At 42.8% G+C, this 15,865-nt stretch overlaps 1 protein-coding gene across 4 annotated transcripts in view; it reads left to right on the top strand.

Moving 5' to 3' along the window:
- The window catches only part of TAF3 (TATA-box binding protein associated factor 3), a 150,844-nt gene that overhangs the window by 96,536 nt on the left and 38,443 nt on the right, over positions 1 to 15,865 (top strand). For 2 of the 4 annotated variants that reach the window (XM_073002519.2, XM_073002518.2), the window contains exon 3: positions 3,701 to 5,496. In XM_073002519.2, the coding sequence (XP_072858620.2) occupies positions 3,701 to 5,496 (1,796 nt within the window). The remainder of the gene's footprint in view (positions 1 to 3,700; positions 5,497 to 15,865) is intronic. The other 2 variants (XM_073002521.2, XM_073002520.2) reach the window with 1 other exon arrangement.

Raw genomic sequence — 15,865 nt, 5'->3', positions numbered from 1 at the left:
AGATAGTGACATTGTCTTGGGTGATCTCCGAATTCATATTTCTTTTATCAGGAACGAGCGGGTGTGAGAAATCTCACCTTAATGCACACTATTACCATAGCTGTGCCCCTATTATACTATTGTAATCGGGCCTGAACCAAGAGCAGTGATTAACGATGGCAATTTATTGTATCTGACAAGGAGAGAAAATGGGAGATGTTGTCGTTATCATAAATCATATCATAAATAACCAAAGAGAAGCCCTCGCCGAAGCTTGTGTGGTGTCAGCAGCGAGGCACTTTCCAGCCCATTCGCTCAGGGTGGTAGCCATAGAAACCCCAAAGTCACATTGTTATCTTAGTCTTGCTGCAGTTATGTGATACAACCATATTAACATATAGATTAGGCTATTTATAATACTAGGTGTCATTTCAGGTTAGCTTGCTTATATAGCATTTTAGGGCTCTCTCTTTATTGTGCAGAATGTTAGGGAAACGCTGTGTTTTTTTTTTGCAGGTCAGTCTCAAAACCATTTACAACCCATCAGCACCACACAACTGTCAGCCTAGTTAATATACCCCTGTTATTGATCGGCTGCAGCGTGCAAGTTGTCACTGCCTAATTACCTTGTCTTTGCTAATAATTTCATTTTTAACAGGGAAAAAATGAAATATGTTTAAACAAGGAAACTAGTGCATATACTTTTCTGAGTTATTTGGTCCAAGAAGCCTGATTTATTATTGCTGAGGTACAGGTGGGTGGAGGGAGACGGGCTGTTCCAAAGATCTTAGAAAGCCTACTCAGGTTTGCAGTTTCTTGCTGATGTGTTTTTGTTTCCTGGTAGATTGCAAGAAAAAATTTTCCTAGTAGATTGCAAGAAAAAGGGGAATTTTGTAGAGGGAACTGGGAAGCTGCTGGTATGTTTGAGAAGTGTGCCGAGGCTGGTGGCTCTTTCGGTCTTTAAAAAAGTATTTTGTTTTTTAAAAGTTTCATGTTAATAAAATATAATTTTTAAACTCATGCATCACTCCGTGATCCCTTAAAAAAACCATACATCTAATGTCATAAGGAATTTTAGGCAAACTCTCAACCTTAGCACCCCTCCCACCCCTTGCTTCCTACCAGATATTGTGGTGATAATGCTAGCTCTGCCTTAGGTGGTTATTGTAAAGGTTGCTATCAAGGAATATGGGAAACATTTTCAACACTCTCAAATTTAGAGTTTTGAAAAATAGTTTTGGGGAGATAGGAGGCTGTAGGTGGGAACTGCACATTTCCAGTTCCCAGTCTAAATCCTCATACCAGTTGGATTTATTTTATTTTAATGATGATCTGTAGCAGATTTATATTTAGGGTCGAGTTCAGTCTGTCTGTCTCACAGGTCTCACTCACCCAGTAGTCTCTGTAGCGTGGTGCTCATCTCTATCCTGCGGTCCCATCTGTCACAGAACAGTGCAGCTTATCCGTTTCACCATCAATATGACACAGTGCTTAACAATTAGAGGTAGATATTTTGCTCTCAAAAAATGACCAACTCTACAGACTTCCCCACTGCCTCCATAAGCACAGTAAACCAAAGCTTTCATGTGTTGCCATGGGAGTGCTCAAAGTACGTCAGAGATTCTTTCTCCCCTTCTTTTAACAGCCCTGCAATGTGGGTCATAGAGTTATTCCCGTATTACCAATGAAGAATGAAAGGTGAAGAAGTGGGTGGAATCTTGTCCCAGGAGGGCACATTCCCCCTCCCCAGCTTTTTTTTAAAATTATTTTATTTTTTTCGTTGGAGGGGAACCTCCCTACACTCAGTTATGTTTTTTCATGCTGGCCTTGTCTTTTTTAGCTGGCGTGTGTTTGCTTTTTTCCAGTCTATGTAGCTCCAAGAGGCTTCTGGGCCCACCAGAGTTGTCTGCAGTCCCTTCCAGGTTTGATATATGCCTTGGAGAATGTTTAATAATGAGATATTCATAATATTCTTCTTATATGACTGATAGGAAGGCATCACTATGTTATGCTATACACAGTGCTTTGTTTTGTATTTGGAGTTGCTCAGGGATGATATCTTGGACTGGAGATGTCACAGTTGTGTCAGCTCTTGGAATTTGATGCGGGAAGGGAAAGAATATCCATATATTTTTTCCAGCTCTACCTTTGGCCAGTGTCCCTAACATAGTGATAAAGCTTCTGAATTTGGAATATTTGCCAATTCTATGCATTCCTGATTTAATTCATGCCATTATAGGGAAGGAGAACATGTTCAATTCCCATGCCAGATCAGCTAGTGATTAAACCAAATTTGTAAAGCCTAGAGCATTAAGACCTGTGGTCCAGTCTATTTCTAACAGGTGCCGATTCAGTCAAGAGTGATTTACACTCCCTCCATATACTTTTTTTAAGAGACAGAAATGTGCATGTCCATCCAAGCAAAACTGAACTGCCTAACACTTTTCTGTTTTTTCACAGAAGGCTAAGGTTTTATCCTCGGGCAAAGTCTCCACTCTGGACAGGCTGCTGTAAATCCTCTGGGCCTTGGCGAAAGCTTGACTTGTTCGCTCATTTTTACTTAATTTGTGATGCTGGCACAAATTCATGCTTCAGCCTAGGGCTCTCGGCTGAACTCTCCTAAATTGGGGCATTGACACATTTTAGGGGAAAGAAATGTCCCCTCCCAAAGCCTGAAAGCCAACTCTTCCAAATGAGATTCTTTAAGTTGGATTCAGACTAAAGACAGACTTTGAACAGTTTCAAAATTATATTTTGCTTTAAAAAATATTTGGTAAGAAAACAACAGTCCATCCTGCCCTCCAGCTAAGTAATTCTGGATTGTCTCTGTTTTCTCTACCCACAGCATCTCCAGGTCGCTTTTATTTGGTTTTTAAACTTATTTCTATTAGGGAGCTTCAAAAGCAGCCAGGTAAAAGAGGATAAATGAGGGCCCCTATATAAGCAAGGGGAAGAGAATCGTGTACTCGCAGCTCCTGTATTCCTAAGAAAGGATGTTTGTTATAAAGCTAGGGTAAATGGAAGTGCAGACATTATGCAACAGTAGAGGAATTGGAAAATATTTCTCTGGTTGAAACATGTAGCTGTGTTGATTTAAAAACAAAAAAATCCCCTACTAACCTGGAAGTGAGCAAAAGGTAGCTCTTCTCAAGAGGCATTTGATGCCAAATAACCAGCAGCACATGGCAAACTATATTGTCTTTAAACAGATTTGTTGGAGAACATTTCCTTGGTCTTTTTGTACAAATCTATCACATGTTATCTTTTATCCATCCTCTGTTTGTGTTGTTTGCTCCAATGGAACAGGTACAGAGCCATGGAATGGGGGAGCATTCTCTTTGGCTCCAGTTGGCACCGTAGATGAATGCCAATGTCATCATGGCACTGTTGTCAAAGGGAACAGCCTAGCCTGCTGAGTGAAAGGTTGGCAGTGGGCACGTTGTTTATGGACCTGAGACTAATAATTATTCATAAAAGAAAGAAAGAGAGAGAGAAAGAAATGAGTGTTAAGCAAGAACATTAAATGCAATTCATCTATTGTCCATATCTGTTGTATGTATCTATTACCTTTAATGAGTGAAATGCCTTTTTAATTTTTATTCATTTATTAAAATAACTCATCTAGCCTATTTCAATTTGTTTCTGGTGACTTCCATGCAGAATGTTTTGCTTTTTTGGATATGCCAATAATTTTGCCTTTTCTTGTTTGTTTCTAAAACAGAGGAAGAGGAAGAACAGGTACCTACTGAAGGAGGAACCTCAGCAGAAGCCATGCAGGTTCCTTTGGAGGAGGAAGGAGAGATGGAAGAGGATGAGGCTGTTAATGATGAAAATTACTTAAGCAAGAGACCACTGGCAAGCCCAGAACTGGAGGAAATGCCTGCTGTGAAGCGGCCGAAAATTGCTAGTATTAAAGGAGAGGCAATAGAGGGGATGGCAGAGCTACGTGAGCCTCTTAGTTCAATAAATGCCCAGAAAGTGCCACCAATGCTTTCTCCCGTGTGTGTTCAGGACAGTGCTGAACTGGTTCCCCCCTCTCCTGAACCACCCATACTGGCTCCCATTGCAAAATCACAGTTGCCAGTTTCTAAACCATTGGAACCAAGACCATTTACCCCTAAAACAAAAGTGAAAACAAGCTCTCCAGGGCAGAAATCTAAAACACCAAAAACACCCAAAGTCTCCCTTTCTCCGGCAGTTATTGGAAGTCCCATTCACTCACCAAAAACTGGAACCAAAGAGAAAAAATCACCAGGCCGGGCCAAGAGCCCCAGAAGCCCTAAAAGTCCAAAAGTTCCAGCTCATGTTCCTCAAGTACCAATTAAGCAGGAGGCACCCAGTAGAACCCCCTTAGCAGCATTAAGTGAAAAGATGGGCAAAGAGAATATCCAAGTAAAACAAGGGCCACCCCCTGTTGACCCCGGGAAACCCAACGAGAATCCAGCAAAGAAAGTAGCAGTGGCTGATAAGACAATCGATGATTCCATTGACGCTGTAATTGCCCGTGCATGTGCTGAGAGGGACCCTGATCCATTTGAGTTTTCTTCAGGGACAGAATCAGAGGGGGATATTTTTACCAGTCCTAAAAGACTTTCGGTTTCAGAGACTCCAGTACTGAAAACGTCTGTGTCGGCCACTGGTAGCACAAATAAAATGGGAAACACCCCACTTCCTCCTTCTGGTGGAACGTCAAGTTCTGACATTTCATGGACAATGGATGACTCAATAGATGAGGTCATTCGAAAAGCAAACATGGGTACTCCTGCCAACTTACCTGCAAGCTACCCTTATTTCTCTTCTCCTTCTGCTTCTCCACCAACTCCGGAGCCTTTGCTCAAAGTTTACGAGGAGAAAACTAAGCTGGCCTCCTCCGTTGAAGTGAAAAAGAAACTGAAAAAAGAACTGAAGACAAAAATGAAAAAGAAAGAGAAACAAAAGGACAAGGAAAAGAACAGAGAGAAGAACAAAGAGAAAAGCAAAGACAGGGAAGGAGGTAAAGACATGAAATTTCCGTGGAAGGACCTGATCCGAGACGATGACTTGGATCCCTACAGGTTCAAAATGAAAGACTTCGACGAGGATCCCAAAGTGAAGGTAAAAGACGGCAGTACCAAAAAAGACCGCGAGAAGCATAAAGATAAGAAGAAGGATAAAGAGAAAGGGAAGAAAGATAAAGAGAAGAAAGACAAAGAGAAGGTTAAGGAGAAGAAAGAAAAGATGAAGGCTGCTTCTCTTCTCCTGCCTCCCAAAGACCTGCCTTTGCCTTTGTTCAGTACCCCGGCTGCCATGAAATTACCATCCCTGCTGACGCCTCTCTCCTCGGTGCTCCCGGATAAACTCTTTGAAGAGAAAGAGAAGCCCAAAGAGAAGAAGAAAGACAAAAAGGAGAAGAAGAAGAAGAAAGAGAGGGAGAAGGAGAAAGAGAAAGAGAAGAAGGAAAAGGAAAAGGAAAAGAAGGAAAAGGAGAAGAAAGAGAAGGAGAAAGAGAAACACAAACACGAAAAAGTAAGCCCATTGGTAAGGGAGGGATATTGCTCAGCTTTCTTCTCTACAATAGAATTACACTGGATTAATGCTTTAAATGTCTGGGACGTGGTGGTGCTGTGGGTTAAACCGCAGAAGCCTCTGGGCTGCAAGGTCAGAAGACCAGCAGTCATAAGATCCAATCCACGAGACAGAGCAAACTCCCGTCGCTTGTCCCAGCTCCTGCCAACCTAGCACTTTGAAAGCATGTAAAATGTGAGTAGATAAATAGGTACCACCTCGGTGGGAAGGTCATGACATTCCGTGTCTAGTCACACTGGCCACGTGACCACGGAAACTGTCTATGGCTTGGAGATGGGGATGAGCACTGCACCCTAGAGTCAGACACAACTGGACTAAATGTCAAGGGGAATCTTTAACTTTGTTTAAAATTTAAGGCAAAATCTAATTTTTTTTCTGATGGGGAGCTGCACCTGTCCAAAAGAGAGAAAGAGACAAAATGATTCCTGCTTCCCCTTATGTGAGCTCAGAATCTGCATTTCAGACTTGAAGAACCCTTCTCATTAGCTTTGGGAAGGGGCTGCAGGGGAGGGAGAAAGACCTAATGAAACAATGTTGGTTTTCTTCCAGCTCGTTTAGTATTCTAAGACAATAATAAAAAAAAGAGTATCTTCAAAGAATCTCAGAAACACAAAACAAGAATATAAGTTATAAGTGCTTTAAACATCAGCAAATCTCTCATTTAGGTTTCAGATCCAGTTGGAATAGTCTCATTGAATTGAATTAATGGAACTACCTGTGCCGACACTTGAAATTCCATTGATTCAATTAATGTACTCCAGTTTGGAATAACATTTGGTTTTAACCTTACATTTACACAATGTCTACATTTCCAGTTATTGTCTCCACTTCACCCATCTCAAGACTGCTTTTCGAGTCTGAGTGCAGTTTACAATATTGCCTGAAACCCTGTAGCTTTGTTGCACCTGCCGAAGGTGAAAAAGCATTAACATTCAGTAACTGCTAGCTAGCAATTCACAAGTAGCTGCTGGAATTCTTAGTGGGTGTCCACAGTCACACCTACTGGCTTGGTGCACCCCCAGGAATCCCAGAGGGGTCTTGTCAATTGCCCACCAGAAGTGACTGAATACTATGCCAGTTGTCTTCCACATGCATAAGAATGCAACAGGATTTCAACCATTATCTGTGTGTTCCACTATTTTACTGGGGGAACAAAGGTAAGAAATCTATCATTTTTTCACTGGCCTAGCACCATATCTCAAGGAACCACTGAAAGGAGCTTTTCCATTGTTGTACTGCTACTCCTTTTTGTAAATAAAGAGGCTCCATTAATTAGACCTACACTTTCCATAGACAACAAAAAAGAAGAAAATAATCTATGGGTCATTGTATACATTCTGAAGGCAAGGGTGGATGATATGTTTGCTACATCACTTTAAAAATGACCAGCATATGATAGCTTACAACTTCACAGACGTCTTCATTAGGCTGGGCAGCACAGAGTGATGGAAGTTGCAGAGTGGGCATGGAGAATAAGGGTTCCAAAAATCATGGCTAGATATATGTGCCAGGCCCCTCTGTTCCTGATTCACTGGTAATCCTTTGCCTAACAAGATTGGTGGACGCAGAGGTGGATTCTGAAACCTACACCTTTGCCCTGAGTCTGCAGCTCCCATTGTGCAACTTACTTTTAATGGGAGAGACATCCGGCCATGAATTGTGGAGCGTCTACATTTTTTTTTCTGCAACACCCATAGCTCTGTGGCGCCTGAGGCATCACGTCCCTTGGTTCAGGGACCTTGAGACCTGTAGTCCAGCAACAGATGGCAAGCCACAATTTTCCCCCACCCATTAATAACGTATTGTTCAGAAATTAATTTCATTGTGCCAAAATTATAGTGAGGTACGAGAATGAAATAATAATGCAAAAAAACCCCATCAAAGTGTGCTGTTTTGTATACCTCCCCGTAGCACTTAAAGCTCTCTCTCAATGGTTTACAATTTAATTATGCAGGCTGCACATTGTGCCCCCCCCAAGCAAGCTGGGTGCTCAATTTACTGTCCTCAGAAGGATAGAAGGTTGAGTGAATCTCGAGCCATTTTCTTGGGACTGAACCCGGGTCATGAGTTTTTGCTTCAATACTGAAGTGTAACCACTGCATCACGAGGCTTTAATAGGAAATTTTAAAAAAAGGCTTCTAGCCCTTGAAAGGAATATTTGAAATTAAAATCATATGGTTAGTGTTAAGTCCCCCACCCCAAGAAACAGAGAATTTTTTTAAAGGAGTTAATGAGCATTGTTCACATTTATAATTGGAGGCTGTGAGTAATTTTCTTCTGATAGCGTGACCTCTTATACTCTTGAGTTATTCCAGTAAGCTGACAGACTATGCCCTCATATCTGCAGAAAATTATTTCTTACCATATTGCCATCACTAAAATTGCTAGGTGGCCTTGTTGAATTGTCAGAATGGGGTTGGATTGGTGATAGGTGACCCACACTGTTGGGGCTCTCTTCATCTGTTCCTCTTGCCTCTGATTTCAGAGATGCGCATGCTTTCTCTCTGTGGAGTAGATCATGTGAATTCTCAGTGAAAAAAGAGGCCCTGGGGAGAAGAGAGGAAGTTTTGACCTAGCTATAAGGTACCCAAAAGGGATGTGGTGGCGCTGCGGGTTAAACCACAGAAGCCTCTGGGCTGCAAGGTTAGAAGACCAGCCGTCGTAAGATCGAATCCACGCGATGGAGTGAGCTCCCGTAGCTTGTCCCACGTCCTGCCAACCTAGCCGTTCGAAAGGATTTAAAAATGCAAGTAGATAAATAGGTACCACCACAGTGGGAAGGTCACGACGTTCCGTGTCTTAGTCGCGTTGGCCACGTGACCACGGAAACTGTTTTCGGACAAACACTGACTCTACGGCTTGGAGATGGGGATGAGCACCGCACCCTGCAGTCGGACACGACTGGACTATAAATGTCAAGGGGAACCTTTACCTTTACCTATAAGGTACTCAGGTGCTTTGGGAGCAGATAATTTTGTTTGTGAGAAAAACTGGGCATTTGGAATAAAGTGTTTCCCCGAAAATCAGACAGGGTCTTATATTAATTTTGCTCAAAAAAACACATTAGGGCTTATTTTCAGGGGAGGTTTTATTTTATTTTCATGTACAACTATCTACATTTATGCAAATAGAGTCATCGCATCTTCTTGTGGGTGCACATGGGTGGAAGGCGGGGTTTCACTTCACTTGGGCTTATTTTTGGGTTAGGGCTGATATGACGAGCATCCTGAAAAATCAGACTAGAGCTTAATTTTCAGGTTAGGGCTTATTTTCAGTGGGAAAGGGTAGAAAAAGAGGATTTGGATAGTTGCTTTCTCACCACGCCCATTTGCTTCTATACTCCCTCTCTGTTCTCAAAGAGGGATAGATACTTAAAGCACATGAGCAAATTTTGGGGTAGCAAATATCTCTTTATTCCTTACGCTCCACAACCTAGATATAGAATTATGCCTATCTCGTGGGAAGTTACACATAAATCAACACCTGTACATTTGCTGTAGTGTTAGCATAATTCACCAGAAACAGAGTATTCCCTTATTAACCAATAGTAGGAGAGGATGAGGTTGTACCTGAAACTGTGACATGTGAACAAATTCTCAAATAGTTAAATTGCATTTAGGAAAAATAAAAAGGAATGATGGCTCTCTTTCCATTCCATAACTAGTTCTTGTTTCCTGATTTTTATAATTCCATGTAACATTAGAACTATAGTGTGATGATACAGCCTATTAAAAGCCTACTCTTTATAGCCCTGAAATATATTGTATTATAGGGAAAGCTATATAAGCTTGGGCAGATTACATTGACAAAGCTTCCTGTTACCTTGGTGAAAAGTCCCTGTCAAAAGATAAACTTTAAAGCTAGACTGCATGAAAGAGTCCCTAGATAGAATTAAAATTTAAACTGATCTCAGCTGATAAGCCTTTAAAAAAAATAGACAGAAAAAAAATTCACCTCTTTGCTGCAAGTCAGGATTTTGAAAATAAATTTCCCCCCTTTTAAATCTCTTGAGTGATTTTCATTTTTTGCAAGGCCGCTCTGCTGGTGTCCTGGAAAAACGGAGAGCTAGAGCTTTATCAGTTGGTGCCCTGAGGTATGTGGCAAAGAAGCTAAATCCTTGAAGATTAACAAGAAGGGAGGGAAAAATGCAGCACATGGCAATAAGGGGCTTATATGACTACTAGTATTAGTTCAGGTGAAAGAAGTATTGCTTATACATAAAACTGGACAAATCCACTGACAATGTATTTTTAGTTAGCTACAAAGGAGTCTTATATTGCTGGACTTTACCTCTTTGGTGATTTGGGAAGCTTAGTAATCCACTGTAAATGCTCTTCTGCTGGTCCAAGTTCCCAGTATTATTACTCCAGAATGCAGCTCTTTAATTTTTAACCATCACCAGTTCCTTAACATTCTTTAAAAAGAAAAAGGGAAAGATCTCCTTTTTTCCCATCTGGCACACACATACTCTCTTGCACACATTTTTGTGCATGTACACAAAGATCTACTCGTACTCTTATTCTCTCTGTTGCTATTGCCCCCGCCTTCCAGTTCTTCAAGCTCCCCATTCTTTTTCTCTGTCATCGCTCAAGTTATCATTTGGATTCTTGAGCTTCCCAGATTGTGACAATTGTATAGAATTTAGATGATGCAAAAATGCCTTCTAAGTTTCTGGGTGAGCATCTGTTTTTAGAAACTGTTCATTAAAAAGAGATTCCATTAAAATACATCCATCTCACAGTTCTTGAAAACTTTGGCAACACTTTCTCTCTTTTTTTTACATTATTTTGCCCACTTTTTGTATAGCAGTATGTTGTTTGGCTGCAAAATGCTACAAAGCAACTTAAAATAGGTTATATTTGAGGGGCTGGCTAAATGCTACCAACCACTTTTATTCTTCCTACCTCACTTTACGAGAACTTTATCTCATGCAAATAGTTAACTGTGGATTCTAGACACAGAAGCAGAAACATTTAACTCAGTGTGTGACTTGGCATTTACAAAGACTAGATTTGGGACTGCTAGTTTAGACACTTTCTAACAGGCATCTAAGCTAGTACCCTGTTTCGCCGAAAATAAGACCTAACCTGAAAATAAGCCCTAGTATGATTTTTCAGGGTGCTGATAATATAAGCCCTACCCCAAAAGTAAGCCCCAGTTAAGTGAAACCCCGCCCTCCAACATTGTGCAGCAACCAGAAGAAGATGACATGACTGTATTTGAATAAATGGGAAAAAAATCCCCTGAAAATAAGCCCTAATGTGTTTTTGGGAGCAAAAATTACTGTATTTTTTGCACCATAAGACGCACTTTTTCCCCTCCAAAATGTGGGTGGGGAAGTCAGTGCGTCTAATGGTGTGAATGCAGCAATTTCGTCGCTGCTGGCCCCGTGGGGAGGAGTGTCGCAAGGGTCCGGGTGAGCCTTCCAGGACCCTTGCGAGGCTCCCCCACCCCCCCACGGGGCCAGCACCAGCGAAATCGCCAGCTTCCAGGTGGGGGGAACGTCGCAAGGGTCCTGGAAGCTCACTCAGATCCTTGCGACGCTCCTCCCACCCACGCAGGGGCCAGCACTGGCAAAATCGCCAGGTTCCCAAGCCTCAAAACACTCCCAGAAGCTGGCGATTTTACCCCCCCCGACCCCATGGGGGGGGAGCGTGGCAAGGGTCCAAGGGAGCCTCCCATGACCCTTGCCACCCTCCCCCCACCCCCCCACGGGGCCAGCCCTGGCGAAATCGCCAGGTTCTGGGAGTGTTTGGAAGCTTGATAAGCCTCCAAACACTCTCAGAAGCTGGCGATTTTACCCCCCCCGGCTCCGTGGGGGGAGGGTGGCCAGGCTCCCCCCCACCCCCCCATGGGGACAGCGGGGGCAAAATCGGGAGCTTCCAGGACCTTTTCTGAGCCTGGAAAGGCTCAGAAAAGGTACTGGAAGCTGCCTATTTTGCCCCCTCTGTCGCCCGGGGGAGGCAGGGTGAGTCTCCAAAGGGTCCTAGGGTGTGTTCTAGGACCCTTTGGAGACTCACCCTGCCTCCCCTGGGGGCCAGAAGGGGCAAAATCGCCACCTTCTGGGGCTCTTTTGAGGCTTGGGAAGCCTCAGAAGAGCCCCAGAAGGTGGCGATTTTGCCCCCTCTGGCCCCCGAGGGAGGCAGGGTGAGTCTCCAAAGGGTCCTGGAACACACCCTAGGACTCTTTGGAGACTGACCCTGCCTCCCCTGAGGGCCAGAGGCGATGAAATCACCACCTTTGGGGGCTCTTCTGAGGCTTGGGAAACTTCAGAAGAGCCCCAGAAGGTGGCGATTTCACCCCCTCTGGCCCCCGAGGGAGGCAGGGGGAGGCTCCAAAGGGTCCTGGAACACACCCTAGGACCCTAGGGTTTGTTCCATAAGATGGACCTCTCCATAAGGCTCACCAAATTTTAGGAGAAGCAGATAATTTTTTCCTGTTTTCTTCTAAAAATTTGGTGCGTCTTATGGAAAGGTGCGTCTTATGGAGCGAAAAATACGGTAATATAAGACCCTGATTTTCAGGAAAACACGGTAGTCATCACATCTGAGCTAGTAAATGACACAAGTTGCCTGCTGGGTGAAGTGTGTCTTTTTCTAAGGCTGGAATCCTGTGGTACATTCATGCATGTTCAGTCTATTTTGAAAAAAAAGTCCAGAAAAATAATGGTTGTTGTGAGTTTTTCGGGTTCTTTGGCCGTGTTGTGAAGATTGTTCTTCCTAACGTTTTGCCAGTCTCTGTGGTCGGCATCTTCCAGAAAAATAACTTTCCCAAGCCCTAGCTCTTGAGGGGGTTGGGTATGATAATGTATAGTCAGAAAAACAAAATGGAACTTCCATGGACAATGGCAGTGTTCCACTTGGTATCAGTTACTGGAGACAAAGAGGAGAGAAAAGCAACGTCTTTCTGTCCTGCTTGTGAACTCCCAAAGGCAGCTGAATGGTTATCATCCTGTTAAGTCCTTGCTTGTTCATTTCCTGGCTGCTGCTACACCATGTTGATTAAATGTCAACAAATAATGCACAGCTCTAGCCTCCTTTGTGAATGACCACGTTCAATCATAAAACTGCAGACAAGTAGCAAGGTGAGTAATTTTGTTTATTGGGGCTGCTTTCTGATTTATGAACTTACTCTTCCTCAATTAAACTCAAAGTTATATTGCAAGGTGTCAAGTTGCCTTCTTAGAATTCATAAAGAGAGAGATGATTTCCAGGGGAAGGACCTGACAGAAGAACTGAAGCAGCAGAAACTGTAAGGAAAGGCGATCTGGTCGCTCTTTTTTTCTTCAAATTTATAATTAGAGAATAAGGAATGGCCCCACGATGTTGACAAGAAGAAGCCAAATTCAACCCTGATGAGCCCTGGTGAAGCTAGATTACAGAGACTTGGGTGCTAAAGAATTCCAAGCGATGAAATAATTCAAAATAAAGAGAATCAAGGATGCACAAAGGAAGAGAGAAGTGAGAAGGCAAAGGTAGAACTTCTTGACAGCCCAACAAACCCAGCAGCAGCTCCCTGCCCCGGTTTCCATATCATCCAGGCATGTGTTGGGCTAGTTCGGCCCTTCTGCGTCCATCAACATGCTACTGCTGAATCTTAACCGCCTACTTTTTTTCTTTTTCCCTAAATGATGAATCTGATGGAGATGGTCATATTTGAAAACTAAGGATGAACTGTTAGGTCTAGGTTATGAATAATCTGGGGGCACAGATGCTCTCCTCTGGACCTTGAAGGACTGCCCCATCCTCACACCTGTTCATTCCCCCACTTTTTCTGACTTTTTTTTAAAAAAAGCATCTTGCATCCTCTATGAAGCCTGGGGGCAGTTTTGCTCCATCTCCCTTCCATCCATTGTTGTTTTGGGTCTGGCAGGCTGTTTTTCAAAAGCAGAAGTAAACTAGTTGTTACCAGAGATTTTTTTTTTAAAAAAGTCACTCCTTCCCCCAGTTGGTTTCCCCAACCTCCAGAACATGTTTTTACAGTGCACAAAGGGTTACATTGAGGATCTGGGGATTACCCCTACCAACTCGTAGGGTTGTTTTATCAGATCTTTCTCCAGTGGCAATCCTGCCATACTCTGCTGATTTCAGCTGAGTATTGCCAGCTGAAGGCTACTCCTTGGAATTCTTCAGGGATTCTCCTCTGAGGCTCTCACAAATACAAAATTTAAGCACGTAGTGACCAAAGAGTTGGCCTTTCTGTTGCATCACCTTTTCAGCCTTTACTCACACCACGACTCTTCAGGAAGAGTCCACTAACTCCCCTCTTCTCAGTCATTTTGTTCAAATGGAATGCAATAGGTTTGCAGCTCAGCTATTCTTACCTATATGTATAGATTCTGCATGTGAGCGAGAACCCTGGTAAACTGGGGCTCTTGCTGTCTTGTAGAGTCTGCATTTGAACAGGAATGTTTCCCTGCAGATGTGCTGCTTTCTATATGAAGAAAGTCATGTTGACAAGGGTAGGAGCTGTGTGCTTCGCCTGAAAGATTGTGAATCTGTTGCATGAGTAATCACTGAGGGGTCCTTCTATGAAATCAAGGTTCCCCTTGACATTGAGTCCAGTCGTGTCCGACTCTAGGCAGCGGTGCTCATCTCCATTTCCAACCCACAGAGCTAGTGTTTGCCCGCAGACAATCCTCCGTGGTCACGTGGCCAGTGTGACTAGACATGGAACGCCGTTTACCTTCCCACTGAGGTGGTACCTATTTATCTACACTCATGCTTTTGCATGCTTTTGAACCGCTAGGTTGGCGGGAGCTGGGACAAGCGATGGGGGCTCACTCCGTCGCGTGGATTCGATCTTACGACTGCAGGTCTTCTGACCTCGCAGCACAGAGGCTTCAGTTCAAGAGCTTTCTTTTTTTCTTGCCCAGGCCTTCCAGTATGTTATTTAGCTAATTTCAGCAAAATTAATAGTAATTTTACTGATCTGTACCTCCTGTTATGCTCCATTTTTAATCATCCTGTTGCAGAGTTTCTCCCAAAAGGCAAATCATCTAATGGAAAATGGAAGTACAAGTTGTTATCCCCCCACCCTGAATCTGGTATACACATCAGATTCTGAAAGTTTTTTTAAAAAAAAAATTATTGATGAATAAGTGGTTAATGTTTCCCAGAAAAAAGTGAAATGTCAAGCCAAAACATATTAAGAAATCCAGTAGTTAGGGATTTATTATGTAGGTTAAATCTTAAGCTTTCTTTGAGGATAATTTCCCACAGAAATTAAAAGACTTGCTTTTAAGGAAACATACTGGTATTACTCAATGGATTTTCCTTTTTAACTTGTAAGTGAATATATCAATATACAGTATTGCCTTACGTTATCACCATCTAAGTATATTTCCCTTGAGTGAAAAAAACTGGAATTTCAACTGGTGATCCGGCGGGGAGGTTCATTCATATTTTGATTTCCTTGTATAGGTTTCAGTTGCATTATGTCACAAATAGGATCCCTTAGTCAATCGTAAGGTGATATCTGGCTGTGGAGCCAGAGGTTGAAAGCATTTTGTGCTAGATTCAGTTTCTGAATGTATAGGCAATGTCTAGCCAGCATAATTAACTTGTAAACCGCCCAGAGAGTGCTTTAAGCTCTGTGGGGTGGTATATAAGCAGCACGCTTTGCTTTTTGCTTTGAACACTTTTTTCAAGAGCACCTCCAAATAAGGTATGTTGCAGTAGTCTAAATGGAAGTTGATCAAGATTTTGATCACTAAAGCCATATCTGACTTCTCCAGGAAGAGAGGGTCAGCTGGTGTAATGATCATAATTGTGCAAAGATGTAGCATCTGTCTACCTGCCTCAGAGCAGTGTTGAGTGCATAAGAATCCACAAGTTTGGACCTGATAGTTCAGCAGGAGAGCTACTCTATCTAAAATGGGCCATGCATCCCCAAACCTAGACTAGTTTTTCAGCAGATCAACAGAAGGAGTGGGTGGTGTAAGGTTGAGGTTCCAGGCTGGATTTTTCCTTGGGGGAGGTTGATGTGGCTGGTTTCAGGTGACAAAGGCAAGGAAGGGGGTTGATAAAAGAAGGCAGAAGTTGGCAATTGGTGCAGCAGCAAGAGATTTTTCAAGTGCTGATCTTTAGCAGAGGTGGGATTTCACTGTTTAGATGGGAAAGCCAGCATTTGGCTTCCGCATAGATGAACGTAATGTAAATGCATCATGGCAAAAAGAACCCGTAGTAAATACCATGCCAAAGCATACTGTAGAGGGATTAAAAGAGCTACCAGAATTTCACAATCATTCCATTCTTTTTTAAAATTCAGCTGGAATCCATTATTTGGTCAAGCAGCACGCATCCTTTCAAACAGTAGAATG

This window comes from Pogona vitticeps, chromosome 5, assembly GCF_051106095.1.
Source record: "Pogona vitticeps strain Pit_001003342236 chromosome 5, PviZW2.1, whole genome shotgun sequence".
Classification (NCBI taxonomy): Eukaryota; Metazoa; Chordata; class Lepidosauria; order Squamata; family Agamidae; genus Pogona; species Pogona vitticeps.
Note: the sequence above shows the minus strand (reverse complement) of the source record. Positions and strands in the feature narration are given on the sequence as shown.